Source organism: Cynocephalus volans, chromosome 5, assembly GCF_027409185.1.
Source record: "Cynocephalus volans isolate mCynVol1 chromosome 5, mCynVol1.pri, whole genome shotgun sequence".
In the NCBI taxonomy this organism is placed as follows: Eukaryota; Metazoa; Chordata; class Mammalia; order Dermoptera; family Cynocephalidae; genus Cynocephalus; species Cynocephalus volans.
In genome coordinates this window covers 46,189,835-46,208,262 of record NC_084464.1, presented here as the reverse complement: position 1 = coordinate 46,208,262, position 18,428 = coordinate 46,189,835, and the positions used below count along the sequence as shown (strand labels likewise).

Here is an 18,428-nt window from a genome sequence, read left to right as displayed (position 1 = left end):
TGGTATTTTGTTATAGTAGCCCAGATTGACTAAGACAAGGAGGATCAGCTCTTCATTGTGCATGACTGTTCCAAGTATTGCAGATGTTTAGCATCCCTGATCCTCAGGGAATAACTGCCAGAGTACCACCCCTAATCTCATGAGATTTAAAAATTCTACAACAAAGTTTCAGATTTCACTTGAGGAGTAGTTGTACTCCTCTGAGATGATTCCTACCATGGACTGAAGTTCTGAGCCATTTAGGTCTCCTATTTGCAAGGATTTCTTTCTTTTTTTTTTTTTAAAGATGACTGGTAAGGGGATCTTAACCCTTGACTTGGTGTTATCAGCACCGGACTCACCCAAGTGAGCCACAGGCCGGCCCCTTGCAAGGATTTCTTTGCATTGTGTGGACTGTTTATGTGTGAGCTAAAGCCCTGGCACTTCATGGGACTCGCCAAGAGTTTTTTTGTTTTTTTTTTTTAAAGATGACCGGTAAGGGGAGCTTCACTCTTGGCTTGGTAGTGTTAGTACCACACTCAGCCAGTGAGCTAACTGGCCATCCCTATATAGGATCCGAACCCGTGGCCTTGATGTTATCAGCACCACACTCTCCCAAGTGAGCCACGGGCCAGCCCTGGCCAAGAGCTTTTAGTTTCCCCTGAATCAGCATTCTAATGGAGTCACCAGGTTCCAATAACATCTTCTTTTGGATCTTTGGTCAACACAAGGTTAATCCATGGACGTTGTAAGTTGCAACATGTTCTAGGAATTCTATTGTCTAATATAAAATTAGTTATTGGGTCAAAATTTCTGATTATTTTGTATGTGAGATTCAAATTGAACTCAATGTATAAAGGGAATATAGCAGGATATAATAGATAGAGTGCTAGTCTGGGAGTTTGGCAACACCTTACTAGCTGTATGATTTCAGGCAAGTCAGTACCCCTCTCTTGGTTTCAATTTCTTCATCTGTAAAATGGGGAGGTTGGACTAGATAGTCTCAGCACTTCTCAGCTCTAATATTGAGATTTTCATAATCTTTCTGTGTCTCCATTCCATCATTCATAAGTTTGAAACAATATGTGCTTACCTCTGAGAGAGACTGAGTTTTCCTTAATAGTGAAATGTTCCAACATTATGATCACCCAAAAGTTAGGTCATGGTGATGATCCAAACTTCCACACAGATCTTAGAGGCCCAAGAACAGTTTCTTATAAAACGTTTGTAACTACTATACAGCATGAGTTTGTAAGTACTATCTATTAGTATATGCTGGTAAAAGTGTCTGTTTCCCATTAGACATTCATATCGGGCAGAAAAATCACTGGAAACAGAAAGGGCATATATCTCATACTTTATAATAGAGAGCCAGGTAGTATAAAGGACAGGTGAAGAAGTAATCCCTGCCTACTTGTATACCGTCTAACTCCGTCGATATCTCCTCATGTTTCTGATCACAATATTAGCTACCATTATTGAGAACATCTTGTGGAGCATTGTACTGAGCTTATGTATTTAATCCTCAGAACAATCCTATCTGGGTAGGTGTTATTAATGTCAGTAATTGGCAGAATGAGAATTCAAGTCCCAAATGAGTCCCCAGAATGTAGGCTTTTATTTTATTTTTTATTTTTTTTATTTTAAAGATGACCGGTAAGGGGATCTTAACCCTTGGCTTGGTGTTGTCAGCACCACGCTCAACCATTGAGCAAACCGGCCATCCCTACATAGGATCTGAACCCGTGGCCTTGGTGTTATCAGCACTGCACTCTCCCGAGTGAGCCACAGGCCAGCCCGAATGTAGGCTTTTAAAGCCACTCTATTTTACTAACTGTCTATTGGACAGGAGGTAGTATGTTTTCCCTTTCCAAAGCCTTCTGGCACCCCTGACACTACAGGTCACTTATTCCGGTGCTGTCTGCTGTTGAATTTTTTTTTTTTTTTTTTTTTGCAGCCGGCTGGTATGAGGATCTGAACCCTTGACTTTGGTGTTACAAGGCTGCACTCTAACCAACGGAGCTAACCAGCCAGCCCTGCTGTTGAAATTATGAAAAACATATTTCATAAGGAATCACAAAGCTGGGTTCTACTTTTGCTTTTCTTTATTTTTGGACAAGGCACATAAGCTCTCTGGATCTCATTTCCTTATTTGTAAAATAGAGAGCTACTTGAAGGCAGGAGGCCGTTTATTTTTCCCCTTGGACCTAGCAGAGTATTGAGCAACCAGTGTTTAAAAAACACTTGCTGACAGAAGGAATGCAAGGGGGTGGACAAGATAGTCTCTATGCTTCCTTTCTCATTCTTTGATCTTGAAATGGGACCTTGACCAGGTAGGAGTACCATATACAATACAGTAATACTTTGCCTTTTATTTTTGAAACAGAACAAGGCATGCCAAATTCTCACAACTAACCTTTATTTTGACAGAGTTGGACCTGACGGAAAGGGTGGAAGAGTACATGTGGTGTTCATCAGGACCTATGATTGATGTTTGTATCAAGGCCTCCTTTATTCTCCGAAGACACGATACTACCGTTGCATAACAGAAACAGCATCGATAAACTGTAGTAATCATCACGAAGGGTGGCCGAGAACCAAGGACTGCAGCATCCCTCTGAGAAAGCGGATCTGCAAACAAGTCTTTCCTGCATGAGGCGCAGACCCCTCTCTGGCTGAGAGCTAGGTCCTGCGTGCACTTTACAACTTGACCTTGCCATGGTCTCCGCCCTCCCTGGACTTGTTTCCTCACCTGCAAAATGGTGGAGTTGTCATAGACGAAGATCCCGGAGCTTCTCACCTAACCCCAAGAGTGGGGGCGGGGCGAGGAGAAGGTCTGGCTAGGAGCCACCTCCCGCTGGCGGGCCACCCCTTTCCTTCTTCCCACTTCCTGCCTCCTCCCTCCGCCGCGGTGAGGTCACGCGGGAGACGTCACGGGGTTGTGACGCCACTGAGGGGCGGGCCTCCATGAAAGGAAGGGGCGGGGCTTAGGCGCGACGCTTGCGCAGTGGACGCGGCGCGGGAGGAGGCGGAGGCGGTGGAGAAGCTAGAGGCGGCGGCGGCGGAGGCGGCAGCGCTGGGGGGGGGTGGGTGGGGGGGAGCGCGAGAGTGAGTGAGTAGCTCAGTGAGTTTACCCTTATGAGGTGGTGAGAGGCCCGGGGCCTACCTCAAAGGAGCGGGGTCGCGGCGCCGGCTAGCAGCGGGCCCCCTCCAGGTCCCCGGGCCCGGCGACGCGGCGGCGGCTCAGTTGTGAGGAGGCGGGGAAGTGGGTGTTCGGCCCCCGCCATGGAGGGAATGGACGTGGACCTGGACCCGGAGCTGATGCAGAAGTTCAGCTGCCTGGGCACCACCGACAAGGACGTGCTCATCTCCGAGTTCCAGAGGCTGCTCGGCTTCCAGCTCAACCCGGCCGGCTGCGCCTTCTTCCTGGACATGACCAACTGGTGAGCCGGCCTCGCCGCGCCAGAGCTGGCAGCGGCCTCGGGGCCCCGAGGGAAAGGGAAGGGACACCCGAGCCCAGCGGCGGGGCGGGCGGGGCGGGCACTGACGGGCACCCTCTTCTCGGGGCAGGAGGCCGAGTGGGGGAGCCCCGGGAACATGGGGAGAAATTTGGGGGCTGAACAGGGCTAGAGGAATGTTATGGGCTACAGAGGCAGAAGGGGAGGAAAGAGATTGGGGGGCTCCTGAGGTTCTGCTGGGAGTTAGAGGCCGAGGAATGTGGGAAGAGGGGAAGACTTGGGTTTCGAGGCAGAGGGGGTAGATCTGAGAGGAAAAAGGTGTGGTGTTGGCTGAGAGTAAAAAGCTCAGGAAGTCTGAAGATGGGGAGTGGGAATAAAGGTTGGGGTTTGGAGTTAGTGGCTGAGGATGACAGTGTTGGGGGGAGACTGGGGAAGGATTAGGTGCTGTGGAAGAACCTGGGGTACAGGAGAGATTTGGGAGTTAGGAGCTGAGAGGAATAGATAATGTGTGTGTGTGTCTGTGTCCATCCGATGATAGACTAAGAAAAGAATATCATGGGGGAAGGCAAGTGAATATAGTGAGGGAGATGACTTTCTGAAGAGTTGTGCCAGGGAGGATTGGGATCTAGTAGATGTACTGATGGAGGGCCGGGAATGTTAGACCTGGGACGGGGCCTGGGAAAACCCTTAGGAAAAGTGGGGGAAAGAAGATGATCTTGGGAGAAGGAACTTTCTGAAGGGTCTGGAGCCCTGGGCAGAGAATTCTACTAAGGAACTTTGAGAAAGGTCTCCAGAATACCGGGAATGGAGAGGGGCTTATCTGAAAGAAAACTGGGTTGATAGACGTTTGAGAAAATGGAGAACTTGACTTAGACTGGAAACCAAGTATTTCTTGGCTTGTAGTCACCTTGTAGAAAACGGAATTGGGGCAGAAGACTATCGCAGATAAAGGAGTGTTTCTTGGCTTTGGAAGTAGCACTTGCTATTTTTGATAAGCAAGGCTTCTCCTTGTTTTCCGAGTAGGGGTTGTTGAATTCCCTCAGGATGAGGGATGGAATGGACCCCTATAAACTTCCTTTGAAGGTATTTTAGGTGAAGCAGGTAATCTTTCATTAGACAAAAAGCAGTGAGGTGAGTGTGCCCTTTGCTCTCTTGTTGGGCATTCAGTCTCCTGACATGTGGAATCTTGTTTCTCTTGGCATGACTTGCACAATCAACCTCCCCTTTATTCCATGTCCACTGAATGCCTCAAGGAATGCCAGAAAAGAGGCTTTAAGCCTACTTTTTATCCTTCCTACTCCTCAGCTAGCACTGTCTTGGATGATAATCTCTTCTATTAATGGGAGCATTGTAGCTGTGGCCACACCAAAAGTGACGTGTAAATTTTTTTCTGTGCAGCATCTTTGGTGGATCGTATTATCTTTAAAGTCAATTTTAGCAAGAGTGGGATTGACTTTCTAGATGTTTAGAAAACTCTGAGGGATTGGCTGCAGGAGATAGTCTTTAGAACTAAATAAGCATTTGTGATCTCCACATGTATCTTTTATGTCAGGGTGATCTTAAGCAGGGAATGTAACCTATTGTAGTTTTGTGACTATCAACTTATGGTGTTTAAATAGTCAGAGAATGACAGGGGTTATTGAACAGACTGAGAAGAGCTGTCACTCTGGTGAAATTTAGAAGTAAAGTTATATCTTGAGGAGAATTATTCTCTTGCCTGCCTGCTTCCCACCCCCAGCTCTTTTTCTCCTTGTTTACACTAGTTCAGCAAAGGAAACTTGGCATATTGTTGCTGCCAGTTTGATAGGGGAGGATCATTATTTCTCCCCACCTCCTTGTAAATTGGACTATTTAAATTCTGCCCTAATAAGCTTTTAGTTCTTTGGAGTCAGTCTCTATTAGTACAATTATTATGGCTACAAAACCAGTGTAATGAATTTTATATGCTTGAGGTGTGTGTGTGTAACATCTAAGTTTGTTTATTTTTAGGTGTTGTGAAAAGTGAGGTATAGGTGAGGCCCAGTGTGGATAATAAAAAAGAAAATTAAATATAATTGTATTATAAAAATTCTATTTCAGTTTATTTAAAAAATAAAAAACTATTATGCTCATAGACATGGAGTAGCATGTATACTGATGTATATCTCTGTATAAAACAAGATACATTTCTAAGCAAAGGAGTGAGCCATTAAAAATGTGTTCTGGCTTTAAAGCAGTTGGAAGTCAGTAGGAATCCAGATAATTAAGTGATAATTCAAATTTAAGTCACAGTACCTTATTTTTTGGCTGTAGAAGGCATGTTCTTTGTTTTCATTGATTGTAAAATGAAAAATCATTTGTGAATTGAAAGCAGGAAAGTTTGTTATTCTTTTCTTTCTTATGAAAGCTAGTTACCTCCATAATCCTATTCTGTATTTTGATTCTTATGTTGCCTTGACTAAATTCATCTTGATAGGTTTTTTTTTAAACAAACATCCATCATAGTTAATAAGATTTAGTTGAATAAATAACACACACACTTGATCAAAATATTTGTGCGTTGCTGAAGTAAGTATCTAGAGTCTAGGAATGTGTTGTTTTAAGTGTCATTTAATGTATAACTTTAGCAACTGTTGAGATAGTCCTAATACAGGTTGGTAAAAATCTCTCAACTTCCTGTGGTGGTTAGCTTGTTGAATTGGAGGTGGTAAACCTTCCTGTGACTTCATAAGTGCCTTCTTTGGGTTGTAATAAATCACCACCGTTCAGTTGTCTGATGACTGTTAAAAATAATGTGGTAAATTAAAAATCATTATTTTAAAATGAGGACCCATGAGTCTTCTAAAGTGAAACTAGAATTGGAGAGATTATGTCTTTATTTTCAAAAGTAAGAACTTATTTTTTGTTGTTACTGTTGAAAAACTGACTAAATGGAATGTTTTGGTCTTGTAAATTGTCTATTTTATTAACACAGTTTTTTTTTTTTTTTTTTTTTTTTGGTCTTAGGTTGACAAAATGTAGATATTTCTGTTTGTTTAATTTAGAACCAGGTGTTTTCATTTGAGCATTTTTGTAGTGTTTATACTTGAGCTGGCAGCCATGGTGCTGGAGATTGGTGGAACTGCCTTTTAACAAAAGTAGTCAGTTTTCAGTTTCTGAGTACATAAAGTGAATTTTTGGTGTGGTGAAAAGTAAACTCAATATCCAAAGCCAAACTAAGATGATTTGTAGATTAGTATAATAGGTGGAATGTCTTGCTGGGACGTTATTCGGCTGTGAATGTAGAACTTGGAATTGGCAACTGGCTTAAGAGATTCTCTAGTTTACTCCAACTTTTCCTGCACAATCGCATCTAACCCTTCCAAGATAGCTATCTCTCCTTGTATCCCTAAAGGCAGAGATTTACATGATACTTTATTATGGTGTTTAATTACTTTTTTAGTTAGAATTATGTCAAAACTAAATCTCTCTTGCTGCAATTTAAGCTTTTTCCATTTGCTTATAGCCTCCTTGGAGATGGAGAATATCTAGACTTTCTTTAAGATGTCAGAAAGCTTCTATTAATTCAAGTCACTAAAAGTTTTCAACCGTTTAAAATTTAAACACATTCAACTTAATGGGTTCATATCCTTTAATGTAGTCTAATTGGTTTGTATATGCCTTTAAGGAGAAACCAACAGGACTCAGAGGAGAGCTTACATACAATTAAAAAAATATATATTGGTAAAATATACATAACATAAAATTACCATTTTGACCAACTTTAAGTGTACAGTTCAGTGTTACATAAGATTTTAAATTCACTTCTGGCCCTCAGAGTCATTTGTCTGCTGTTTATGTGTTCAAAGTTCTTTAGCATCTGTGACGAGGGAAATAACACTTCTAGATTTTTACAGGACATTGACTTAAGAGTTAGTACTGGCTTTATTTCTAAGTATAGGTGTAGATAATATATCTTTTACTAGCATATAGACAGTGTTGGCTATTTCTTTCCCTTCTATTCATTAGGCTAGTGCTTCGCAGTTTTGGTATTACAACATCCTAGGTTGCCTCCAGGTATCTTCAGAGGGCAGTGTGTGTGTTTTGGAACATTACATGCATCCACCATGGATGGAACAGATGTTTTCTAAAAAAGAACTTGAGAAAAATATCTTTGTAAAATAATATCCTATTTTTCAACATTGTCCTAGGCATTCTACTAGATAGAATGAAGGTATCACTGCAAAGCAATGAAGTGAAATAAGCTAGATCTGAAAATCAGTTGTACTTCTTACCTGATCTCACGGTACCTCCTCTGCCAGTTCTTAAATTTATTTCTCAGTCACTTCCATGCTAAGTGAGTTCATGATCCACTCTCTGTCTCATATGTGTGAATCTAGGAAAAAGTTTCTTTATGACAGATGAAACTTGGTATTAATGCTAGTTTTCATTTTTATAAAAGTGCGCCAAACTGTAGTTTTAGGGAGAGTTGGGTAACAGTGATAGAATGTTATGCACTTTGTTTCATTTTTAAGAAGGCTGGGGATTCTTGCTTTGGACATTCTTCTTTTCCACTTCTTTTGGTCTTCGTATTTTGAGTGGCATATAAAAGTTGGGACTCCTGGTATAATATAAAATAGTTTACAAATAGAGCAGCCAGAGTTTTTTTAATTTTAAAGGATTACAGTAAAAAGTACATTGCTGTCCTGCAGAAAGTCTTTTTTTTTTTTGGCAGCTGGCAGGTATGGGGATCTCAGCCCTTGACCTTGGTGTTATTACACCATGCTCTAACTGAGCTAAAGAGTCAGTCCCCGCAGAAAGTCTTTTTACTATAGGATTTGCATTTCCGGTCATAGATCAAGTCAGAACTAATTGCTACCTCCCATCTTCCCATTCCCCAAACACAAATTTCATCTGGCATATAACAGCAAAAACTATCAACCAGGCAATTTAGACAGATGTATTTTGCATAGATTCCTAACACGTAGTGTAATACAGAAGCAGAAGACAGTACCTATCATAATTTGCTCTCTAATAGGAAACTCACATACCTGAACCTATCAGGGAAGATTTGCAGGATAATAAGGAGGAGAGGCTCATATGTTAATACTGAATTAACAGCAAATTTTCAGAACAGGTAGGAGTAGATTGAATCAAATAGAGCCAGTGACTAACAAAGTTTGAGTGCCTGCTATGGGCAGTTTGCTTTCTTAGAAGCTGTTTCGAAATAGCTGGGGGAATTAGAATTGATGGAAGAGTAGCTTATTGCAGTTAGAAGATATTTTCTGAGTGAAACCATGAAGGAGCAGGTGGATCAGGAGTCATCTAGAATGTGGCTAGAATGTGGTTGGAATGGTTACTGAGATCAGGAATGACAAGATATAGAGCTTAGTTTTATTTTGGGTTTGGAATATTGTGATTTTTTTTTTTTTTTAATTGAGGTGAAATTGATTTACATAAAATTAACTATTTTAAAGTGGACAATTCAGGGGCCAGCCTGTGGCTCATTTGGGAGAGTGTGGTGCTGATAACGCCAAGGTCATGGGTTCTGATCCTTAATAGGGGTGGCCGGTTCGCTCACTGGCTGAGCGTGGTGCTGACAACAGCAAGTCAAGGGTTAAGATCCCCTTACCGGTCATCTTTTTTTTTTTTTTTAAGATGACCGGTAAGGCTGGCCCGTGGCTCACTCGGTAGAGTGCGGTGCTGATAACACCAAGGCCACGGGTTCGGATCCCATATAGGGATCTTTTTTTTTTTTTTTTTTTTTTTTTTAAAAGATGACCGGTAAGGGGATCTCAACCCTTGGCTTGGTGTTGTCAGCACCACGCTCAGCCAGTGAGCGAACCGGCCATCCGTATATGGGATCCGAACCTGGGGCCTTGGTGTTATCAGCACCACACTCTCCCGAGTGAGCCACGGGCCAGGCCCTGGTCATCTTTTTTTAAAAAATAAAATAAAATAAAGTGGACAATTCATTGGCATTTAGTGCGTTCACAGAGCTGTGCTACCACCACCTCTCTAGTTTTAAAACTTTTTCATCACCTGAAAAGGAGACTTTTGCACCCATTAAGGAGTTATATCCCATTCCTTTCCCCCCAGCCCAGGCAATCACCAGTATGAATTCAGTCTCTGTGGTTGTATCTATTCTGGATATTTTATATGAGTAGAATCATATTTGTCCTTTTGTCCCTGGCTTTTTTCACTTAGCTTTTTTTTTTTTTTTTTTGGTTCATGCATGTTGTAGTATGTATCAGTACTTCATTCCTTTTTATGGCTGAATAATATTGCATGTGCACATCATAGTTTGTTCATTCATCCATTGGTGGACATTTGAGGTGTTACACCTTTTGGCTATTGTGAATAGTGCTGTTTTGAAAATGTGTGTATGTGTATTTGAGTACCCATTTTCAGTTCTTTTGGATATATGAGGAGTGGAATTGCTGGGACATAATAATTATTCTTTGTTTTTGAGGAACAACCAAACTCTTTTCCACAGTGGCTAAATCATTTTACATTCCAACCAGCAGTATATGCCAGTCTGTCTCAATTTCTTCATATTCTTGCTAGCACTTGTTATTTTCTTTTTTAAAAATTATATCTGCCTAGCTGGTTAGTTCACATGGTTAGAGCATGGTGCTGATAACACCAAGGTCAAGGGTTCAGATCCCCTTACTGGCTAGCCACCAAAAAAAAAAAAAAAAAAAAAAAAAAAGTACAGCTATCCTAGTGGGTATGAAGTGGTACCTCATTATGATTTTGATTCTCATCTTCCAAATTGCTAATGAAATTGAACATTTTATTTTTATTTTTAGTGGCTGGCCAGTGAAGGGATCCAAACCCTTGACCTTGGTGTTATTAACACTATAACACTGTGTTCTAACCAACTGAGCTAACTGGCCAGCCCCCTGAACATATTTTTATGTGCTTGTTGGCCGTTTGTTTATCTTCTTTGGAGAAACATCTATTCAAGTCCTTTGCCCATTTTTAAATTGGATTGTTTGTCTTTTTGTTGTTCAGTTGTAAGAGGTCTTTATATATTCTGGATACTAGATCCTTATCAGATATATGATTTGCAAATATTTTCTCCCATTTTGTAGGTTGTCTTTTTACTTTCTTGTGTATGTCCTTTGCTGCACAAAGGTTTTTAGTGTCAATGAAGTCTATATCAATTTTTTTATTGCTTGTGTTTTTGGTTCATATCTAAGAATCCGTTGCCAAATCCAAAGTCATAAAGATTTACCCCTAAGTTTTCTTCTCAGAGTTTTATAGATTTATTCATTTATTTATTCATTCATTCATTCATTTATCATTTATTTATTCATTCATTCATTTATTTATTTATTTATTTATTTATTTATTTATTTATTTATTTATTTATTTATTTATTTATTTATTTATTTATTTATTAAAAAGATGACCAGTAAGGGGATCTTAACCCTTGACTTGGTGTTGTCAGCACCACGCTCTCCCAAGTGAGCAAACCGGCCATCCCTATATAGGGATCCAAACCCTTGGCCTTGGTGTTATCAGCACCACACACCCAAGTGAGCCACGGCCGGCCCTAGAGTTTTATAGTTTTAGATCTTACATTTAGGTCATTGATCCATTTTGAGTTAATTTTTGTATATGGTGTGACTTTATTCTGTGGAGCTTAATTTTGATCATGTTTATGCTCTGGGACTGGCTTCTCATTCACTGTGCTTTAAGTACATCTTTTTATTATTCTTAAATTTTTTAAATTATTATCTTTTGCATTAAATATATCTTTATATTAAATATGTACTTTAGTCTCTTTGGCCACACTAAAGGTTGGGCCAGAAAAGTGTACAGGGTTTTCTGGTGGGGAAAAAAAAACTTATGGGTGTTGTATTGGCACCCCAAACTAGATGCGTTTAAAAGGTCAGTTTATCCTTTTCATACCCCAACCAGCTTTTCTTTCTGACTATTCGCTATTCTGTTAATAGCTCCAATGTTCTCCCAGACATTAGGCTTAAACTGAGTCATCTCCACGACCCTTGTTTTCCTGGACACCCCAGTTCATTTGCCAAATTCAGTTCATTTCCACCTGCATTTGGCAGTGCACCTCCCAACCGTCATTTTTCCATTACCCCTGCCACCACCTTAGTTTGCAGATTATTTTACCAATTTACCAGGGTAACATAGGCATAATCTCCGAATCTGTTTTCTACACCTGGCTTTCTTTTTTGTGGTCCATTGAAGTCTAGTGCTGTTAGAAGAAACAAGTCCTATAAGCTAAGCTCCTATTCACGCTGTTTGTAGGTTTCATTTGGGCATGAGATTTAAATGTTGCTAATATTTGCATACATGAAAGTAAATTGAAATTTAAGTAACACCAGGAGTATTGTTTCTGGAAGCAGTTTGGACCCTGTAAAGATTAGCTTCACGTTATCTATCTATCTACCTTTCCAGGTATATTTCCTTTGTAAATCAGTTTATGAGGGAGTTTGTTATTTAGAAAATTTAGATAACAGTTACTTAGATATGAATGGACAAAAATATTTTGTAAGCTCTCTAAAATTTTCTTTAGCTCTTTGCCAATGTGTTTCCATTGAGGAAAAACTTTAAAAAGTTGTATAAGTACAAAATTAGTTCAGATAGTTGCGAAGGCTCTAAACAAAGGCTGCAAACTAAAATACCTATAGGTGTCAAATGGGTAACAATTGAAGTGTGTGTGAGCTGGAAAGCCTTTTTATAAAGAGAGTGAGTGTCTGATACTCAAGATAAATGTTGCTACATTGGAATGAAGGTCCAGTGTTAGATTTTTCATTTTTTCAAGAAAAGTTAGAAGTACAGATTTTTATGGGAAATGTCCTGATTTTTAAATGTTGGCAACTAATTCAGATATTTTTAAAACACTGTGGACCAAATAAAGCACATCTGTAGGCAGAATGTAATCTTTGGGCCACTAATTTGTAACCTCTGGACAAGTGAAAAGCAAAAATCCTCTCCCCTTTTCAGATTTTCTATGCATGTGTATATATGTAAAATTATATATATAATTTTTTTTAACAGCTGTAATTATTGCTGGTAATTGTTCTTCCTCTCCAGAGTAGTGGGTACCAGGGCCCTTATACCTCCTCTGTCTCAGTGGGAACTGACTTTAGTTGTCAAGGTACTTGGATAGGCTGATCAAATACATATATTTTTCAAACATTGCAGTGGTAGACTTTGGCCACTTCAAATGCAGTAAAATTCCTTCTTTGTATTAAGCAACAGACTCTCATCCAGTAATTACATATATTTTTATTAAAAGTAAGTTTTGCTTTGTTAAGAAGTAAGCTATCCAGTAATGGGCTCATCTGAATTAATTTACATAATATTGTTCGAGAAAACAATTTATGTGTTAACTTTTTAGGGACCTAAAGCACAATAGTACTCTCTAAAGAGGTTTAACTTTCAGTAAGTCACTTCGTGCAGATGAAACTAATATTTTTTACTTGTTGGAAGGGTAATTGATTTAGTAAATGGTGTTCTAATGACTTATCAAAGTTAATGTATGTCTCAGGAGGGGAAGCAGTTTATTCCCTATTATTGAGTCTCAGTCGCACGATATACTGGGTTTTAAGAGACTCACTTTTTAAAATGAATAGTTGTGGTTTTTTGTGTGTGTTTTAAGCCTTGGGTCTGTAAAGTGTAAGGGTTCACACTTGAGTTACTATGCTTAAGGTCAGTGATTCATAGCCTATTATGGAGCAACCACCACCTGATGATTGAATTATCTACAATGTGCTTCTAAAGTGCTTTCTGCTTAGTTTATTTTTTAAAGTAAATTTTATTATTATTTTTTTTTAAAAAGATGACCGGTAAGGGGATCTTAACCCTTGACTTGGTGTTGTCAGCACCACGCTCAGCCAGTGAGCGAACCGGCCATCCCTATATGGGATCCGAACCCGGGGCCTTGGTGTTATCAGCACCGCACTCTCCCGAGTGAGCCACGGGCCGGCCCGTAAATTTTATTTTTTACTTAAAAAAAGAAACAACTTTGGTAACAGGCCTTGAGAGAGTGGAAACCACTGGCTAGGGGATGAGGTCACAAACCCCATGATAGGGAATCACTGCCTTATTTTTAAATTCTTAAAATAATAATTGTATTTTATTATGACATAAATAATTTATATTCATTGCAGATAAGTTGGAAAATATTATTAAGCAAAAAGATGATAAAAATAAGCCATACTCACAGGAGCCAGAGATAAAAAATGTTGATTAACTTTTTGATCCTTCTGATACTGATTGTGTGTGTCTTTACCTGTGCTTGTTTTACAAAAGTGGGGTATTTACTGTATTCTAGGTACTGTTTTAAGTGGCTTATGTTTAATAATTTAATGCTCACAATCATTCTAGGAAATAAATACGGGTTACCTTTTTTTTTTGGCAGCTGGCTGGTATGGGATCTGAACCCTTGACCTTGGTTCTCAGCACCATGCTCTCCCAATTGAGCTAATGGGCTAGCCCCTATCCTCATTTTTCAGAATAGGAAATGAAGCTGAGAGAGGTTAAATGACCTAACCTAAAGCCACATGGGTGGAAATGGGATTCAAACATAAGCAGCCTGGGACCAGAGTCTGTGCTCCTGAGTGTTGTATTTTATACACTGTATGAGTTTCCTAGGGCTGCCATAACAAATAACGCAAACTGGGTGGCTTAAAACAGCGGAATTTTATTCTCTAACCGTTCTGGAGGCTAGAAGTCGCAAATCAGTCAAGGTGTTGGCAGGGCCATGCTCCCTCTGAAGGTACTAGGGAAGAATCCTTCCTTGCCTCTCTCAGCTTTTAGTGGCTCCTGTCAGTCTTTAGCCTTCCTTGGCTAGTAGCTGCCATCAGTCTAACCTCTGCCTTAGTAATCACATCTCCTTATAAGGAGGAGAAGATTTGGAGACACACAGGAAGAAGGCCATGTGGGTCTCTCAATCTCCTCCTTGTAAGGACACCAGTTAGATTTAGGGCCCATCCTAATCTAGTACAACCTCACCTTAGCTAATTACATCTGCAAAGACCCAGTTTCCAAGTAGGATCACATTCTGGGGTTCTGGGTGGCCAATTTTGGGGAGACACTATTCAATCCAGTACACACTACTTGTAATTTATCTTCACTTAACAGTCTCTTATGACTATTTTTCCATTCTTAATAAATATGATCGTACACTTTTACTGCTAAAGGCTTTGTAGTATTCCATTACATGGATATAGAATAATTTAATCATCCCTTTTTGTTGGATATATAGATTGTATTCAATTTTTTGTCAATATAAACTCAGTATTGAACATTCTTGTAGCTAAATCCTTGCTTGCATCTTTAATTATTTCCTTAGAAATAATCCAGTCCTAGAATTAAATTGCTGGGCTCAAGATAAACATGGCTTTTAATGCTTCTGATACTTAATTGCCAGATTGTCTTCTGCATAAATATTGGACTCATTTGTATTTCTGCCAGTACTGCAGTGAGTGACTATTTCTTTCATACCTCATCAATGCAGCATATTATAATAAAAAATTTTTTTTTCAGTTTTATAGGTAAAAAATGTGATCTTCTTTTAACTTGTATAATGACATTTCTAATGAGTACTTTCATGTGCTAAAAGTTAATGGACTTTTATGTATTTTTTTTAATGAGTTGACTGAACTTGTCCTGTGTCCATTTTCTATAAAGAGGTTTTCCTTTTTGGGAAAAGAAATTTCTGCCCCCGCTCCCCCAACATAAAAATAACAATGCTGGATGTAAAAACCCAGCAAGTTCAGCAATGTCTAAGGAAGGCAATAAAGTTGCTTGTGATATTACTCAGAGCTAATCACTGCTATCAGTTTGTGTTCATATATGTGCATATGCACATATTCATATGTATATCATTATGTATTTTATTTTATTTTTACTGTTTTTTTGGTGACTGGCTTGTTCCGGGATATGAACCCTTGACCTTGGTGTTATAACACTGCACTCTAACCAACTGAGCTACCTGGCCAGGCTCTTATTATGTATTTTAAATTACAGTATATAAAACATCTTGCTTTATAGCCTGGTTTTTCATTTAAATATATTGTAGCTATCTTTCTCTGTCTGTTTTTCATGGCTCCTAGTATTCCATTACTTTGAGTATTCTGTAACTTATTTAATCAGTCACTTATAGATTTTTTGGGTTTTTTTCCACTATTATAAGTATCTGCTCACTTGTTTAATTATTTTCATTCCCCCCTTTTCTATTGTGACATATAACACATGTATTTATTTAGGACAAATTCTTAGAAGTGGATTTGGCAGGTCAAAGGGATGCCCTTTTGAAAGTTCTTGATAAACATTGCCAGATTGCCTCCATGAATGAAGTACCAGTTAATCTTAAGAGTTAGGCAGTGTAAAGTCTGCTTTCTGGGGATTATACATTTTTATCTTTGCCACGGAGATTTATTTGTTAGGTAAAGGTGTTACTTGTTTTAGTTCGCATTTCCTTGATTGCTGGTGAAGTTGCGCGTGTGTGTGAGAGTGAGAGAGATGGCTATTTTTTATATATGTACTTAAATTTTTGTTTTGAAAAAAATATATAATGAACCCTATGTATCTAGATGTCACAGTTATTAATATTTTGCCTTTTTAAAAATCTTTTTTTACACCAGAACAGTATTTTAAAGCAAATCCCCGTTAACGTTGATTACCTCTGTGAAGAATAAAAAATGAATAAGTAAATAAAGCAAATCCCAGCTATGTGGTGGTTCTTTGTTTCCATTTAAAAAATATAATAGCTTTACTGAGTTATAATTTACATATTATAAAATTCACGTATTTTAAGTGTGCAAATTCAGTGATTTTCAGTAAATTTATAGAGTTGTGCAGCCATCTTTACAATCCAGTTTTAAGCATTTCTCTTGTTCCAGTAAAATCTCATGCCAGTTTGGTCAGTCCTTGCTCTTACTCCTAGCCAACCACCATTCTGTTTTCTGTCTCTATGGATTTGCCTTTTTTGGATATTTCATATAAATGTAAACCTATGGTATCTAGCCTTTTGTGACTCTTCTTTGCTTTAGCGTATTTTCAGGGTTCATCCATATTGTAGCATGTGTCCTATACAGAAGGTCATTTTGTTTTGTGGCTGAATATTATTCTACATATTTTAAAATTACCTTTAAATGTCCTTGCCTTTTGGGGTCTTTGTCATTTTTGAAATTAATATTTATGTTATATTTTGCCCATATTTTTCCAGTTTGCTATTTGTGCTTTAACTTCTTAAAATTTTACTTGGATATATTATCTTAGAAAAAAACACGTTTCGGGCCGAGCCCGTGGCGCACTCGGTAGCGTGCTGCGCTAGGAGCACGGCGACGCTCCCGCCACGGGTTCGGATCCTACATAGGAATGACTGGTGCACTCACTGGCTGAGTGCCGGTCACGAAAAAAAAAATAAATAAATAAAATAAAAATGAATTTAAAAAAACAAAACAAAAAAAAAAAAAAAACACGTTTCTTGTGAAGAGTTTAGGTGGTACGTAAATCTCTGTGTCCCTCCTCTCTTCCCACTCTCTGGAAGTGGCCATTATTCTATTCTTTCAGAGACATTTTGTGCCATTGTTGGCATGTGTTTGATCAGAGTGGTCACAGATTCCTTATGCATTCTAATTAGAAGTTATCATTATGCTTTTCTCCATTCTGCACACAGATTTAAGTTCCCCTCCCACCTTTTTCTGAAAAAGAACTGTGCTCTGTATTGATAGTGGAACTCATGAAAGCAATCCTTGATACATGTCTTTAGGTCTTCTGTGTTAGGCCTGGTTGGGAAATTTTCTCCTTTGCAATGATGTAAAACAACTTTAGTATGTTTTTAAGAATGGACTTTAGGCCAGGCAATTCATCATCTACTTCATTTGTCAAAATTTTTTCTAACTTGGTAGAACATGATCTATTGGTGCATCATTTTGTGCACAGAGGTCTTATCCCCTCCCCATATCAAAACAAAACAAAACAAAACAAAACAAAACTCACACACACAGTATCATATCATACATACTGTTCTCAGATTCGCTTTTTTAACTTTGCAATATGCTGTGGACAGCATCCTTTTTTTTTTTTTAATGGATGCGTGGTATTCCATTGTGGCTGACTATATTTTATTTGGCACTTCATTGTTGATGGACCAGAGTTTTGCCACACTCTTAACCCAAGAAGTATCTATGTCTTTACATTGTTGCTAGTCTGATGGGTTAAAAATTTATTCATTTTAATCTGATTTGCTTTAATTGTGATTGAGGTTGGACATCTTTCCATATCTTTATTGGTCATTTGTATTTTTCTGTGACTTATTTTTGTTTTCCTCTTCATCCCTATCAGAGCTATTCTCATTAATTTGTATCAGCTATTTGCATAGTAAGGAAAAAACTTTTTCGGGGGTGGGTGGAGCTGGCTGGTATTGGGAGGAAAATAACTTATTATTAAATGCTTGTTTTTCCTCCAGTTTGTTTTTTAACTTGGTTTATGATTTTTTTTTCTTTTTACTATGTGGCACTTTTTTGTGTGAATTTTTATGATGTTGAATCTCATGCTTAGAAATCCTTCTCCCACCTAATTGTTATGTTAAATATTCACCTTTGTTTTCTTTATTATTGCATAACTTACATGTAAATCTTCTATATAGCTGAAATTTATTTGGCAATGTGGTGGGAGGTTGATATCTAGCATGTTTTTTTTTTTTTTTTTTTTTGTCTTTTTTCGTGACTGGCACTCAGCCAGTGAGTGCACCAGCCATTCCTATATAGGATCCGAACCCGCGGCGGGAGCGTCACCGCGCTCCCAGTGCCGCACTCTCCCGAGTGCGCCACGGGCTCGGCCCTTGATATCTAACATGTTTTCCAGATGATTAGTCAGTTTTCCCGTTTATTGAAAAATCCACATTTTCCCTAGTGATTTGAAATGCTGTCTTTATCATATATCAAATATATACGTGTGTGGGCTTGTTTTTGTACTTTTTCTTCTGTTGCATTGGTGTACATGTCCAGTTTTTCAGGGTTAACGTCAGAGTTTTAATGTTTACTT

The 18,428-nt window shown here is 38.8% G+C and overlaps 1 protein-coding gene and 1 long non-coding RNA gene across 4 annotated transcripts in view; one reads left to right on the top strand and one right to left on the bottom strand.

Moving 5' to 3' along the window:
* Positions 1-2,381: 2,381 nt before the first annotated feature.
* LOC134377846 (uncharacterized) lies at positions 2,382-3,456 on the bottom strand. Its single transcript, XR_010023581.1, has 2 exons — positions 3,146-3,456; positions 2,382-2,731 (listed from the first exon to the last, which is right to left on the bottom strand). It is a non-coding gene; the product is annotated as an uncharacterized LOC134377846 (long non-coding RNA).
* ILRUN (inflammation and lipid regulator with UBA-like and NBR1-like domains) overlaps positions 3,080-18,428 on the top strand; it is an 81,779-nt gene continuing 66,430 nt past the window's right edge. For all 3 annotated transcript variants that reach the window (XM_063096589.1, XM_063096587.1, XM_063096588.1), the window contains exon 1: positions 3,080-3,422. In XM_063096589.1, the coding sequence (XP_062952659.1) occupies positions 3,265-3,422 (158 nt within the window). In that variant the 5' untranslated portion in view covers positions 3,080-3,264. The remainder of the gene's footprint in view (positions 3,423-18,428) is intronic.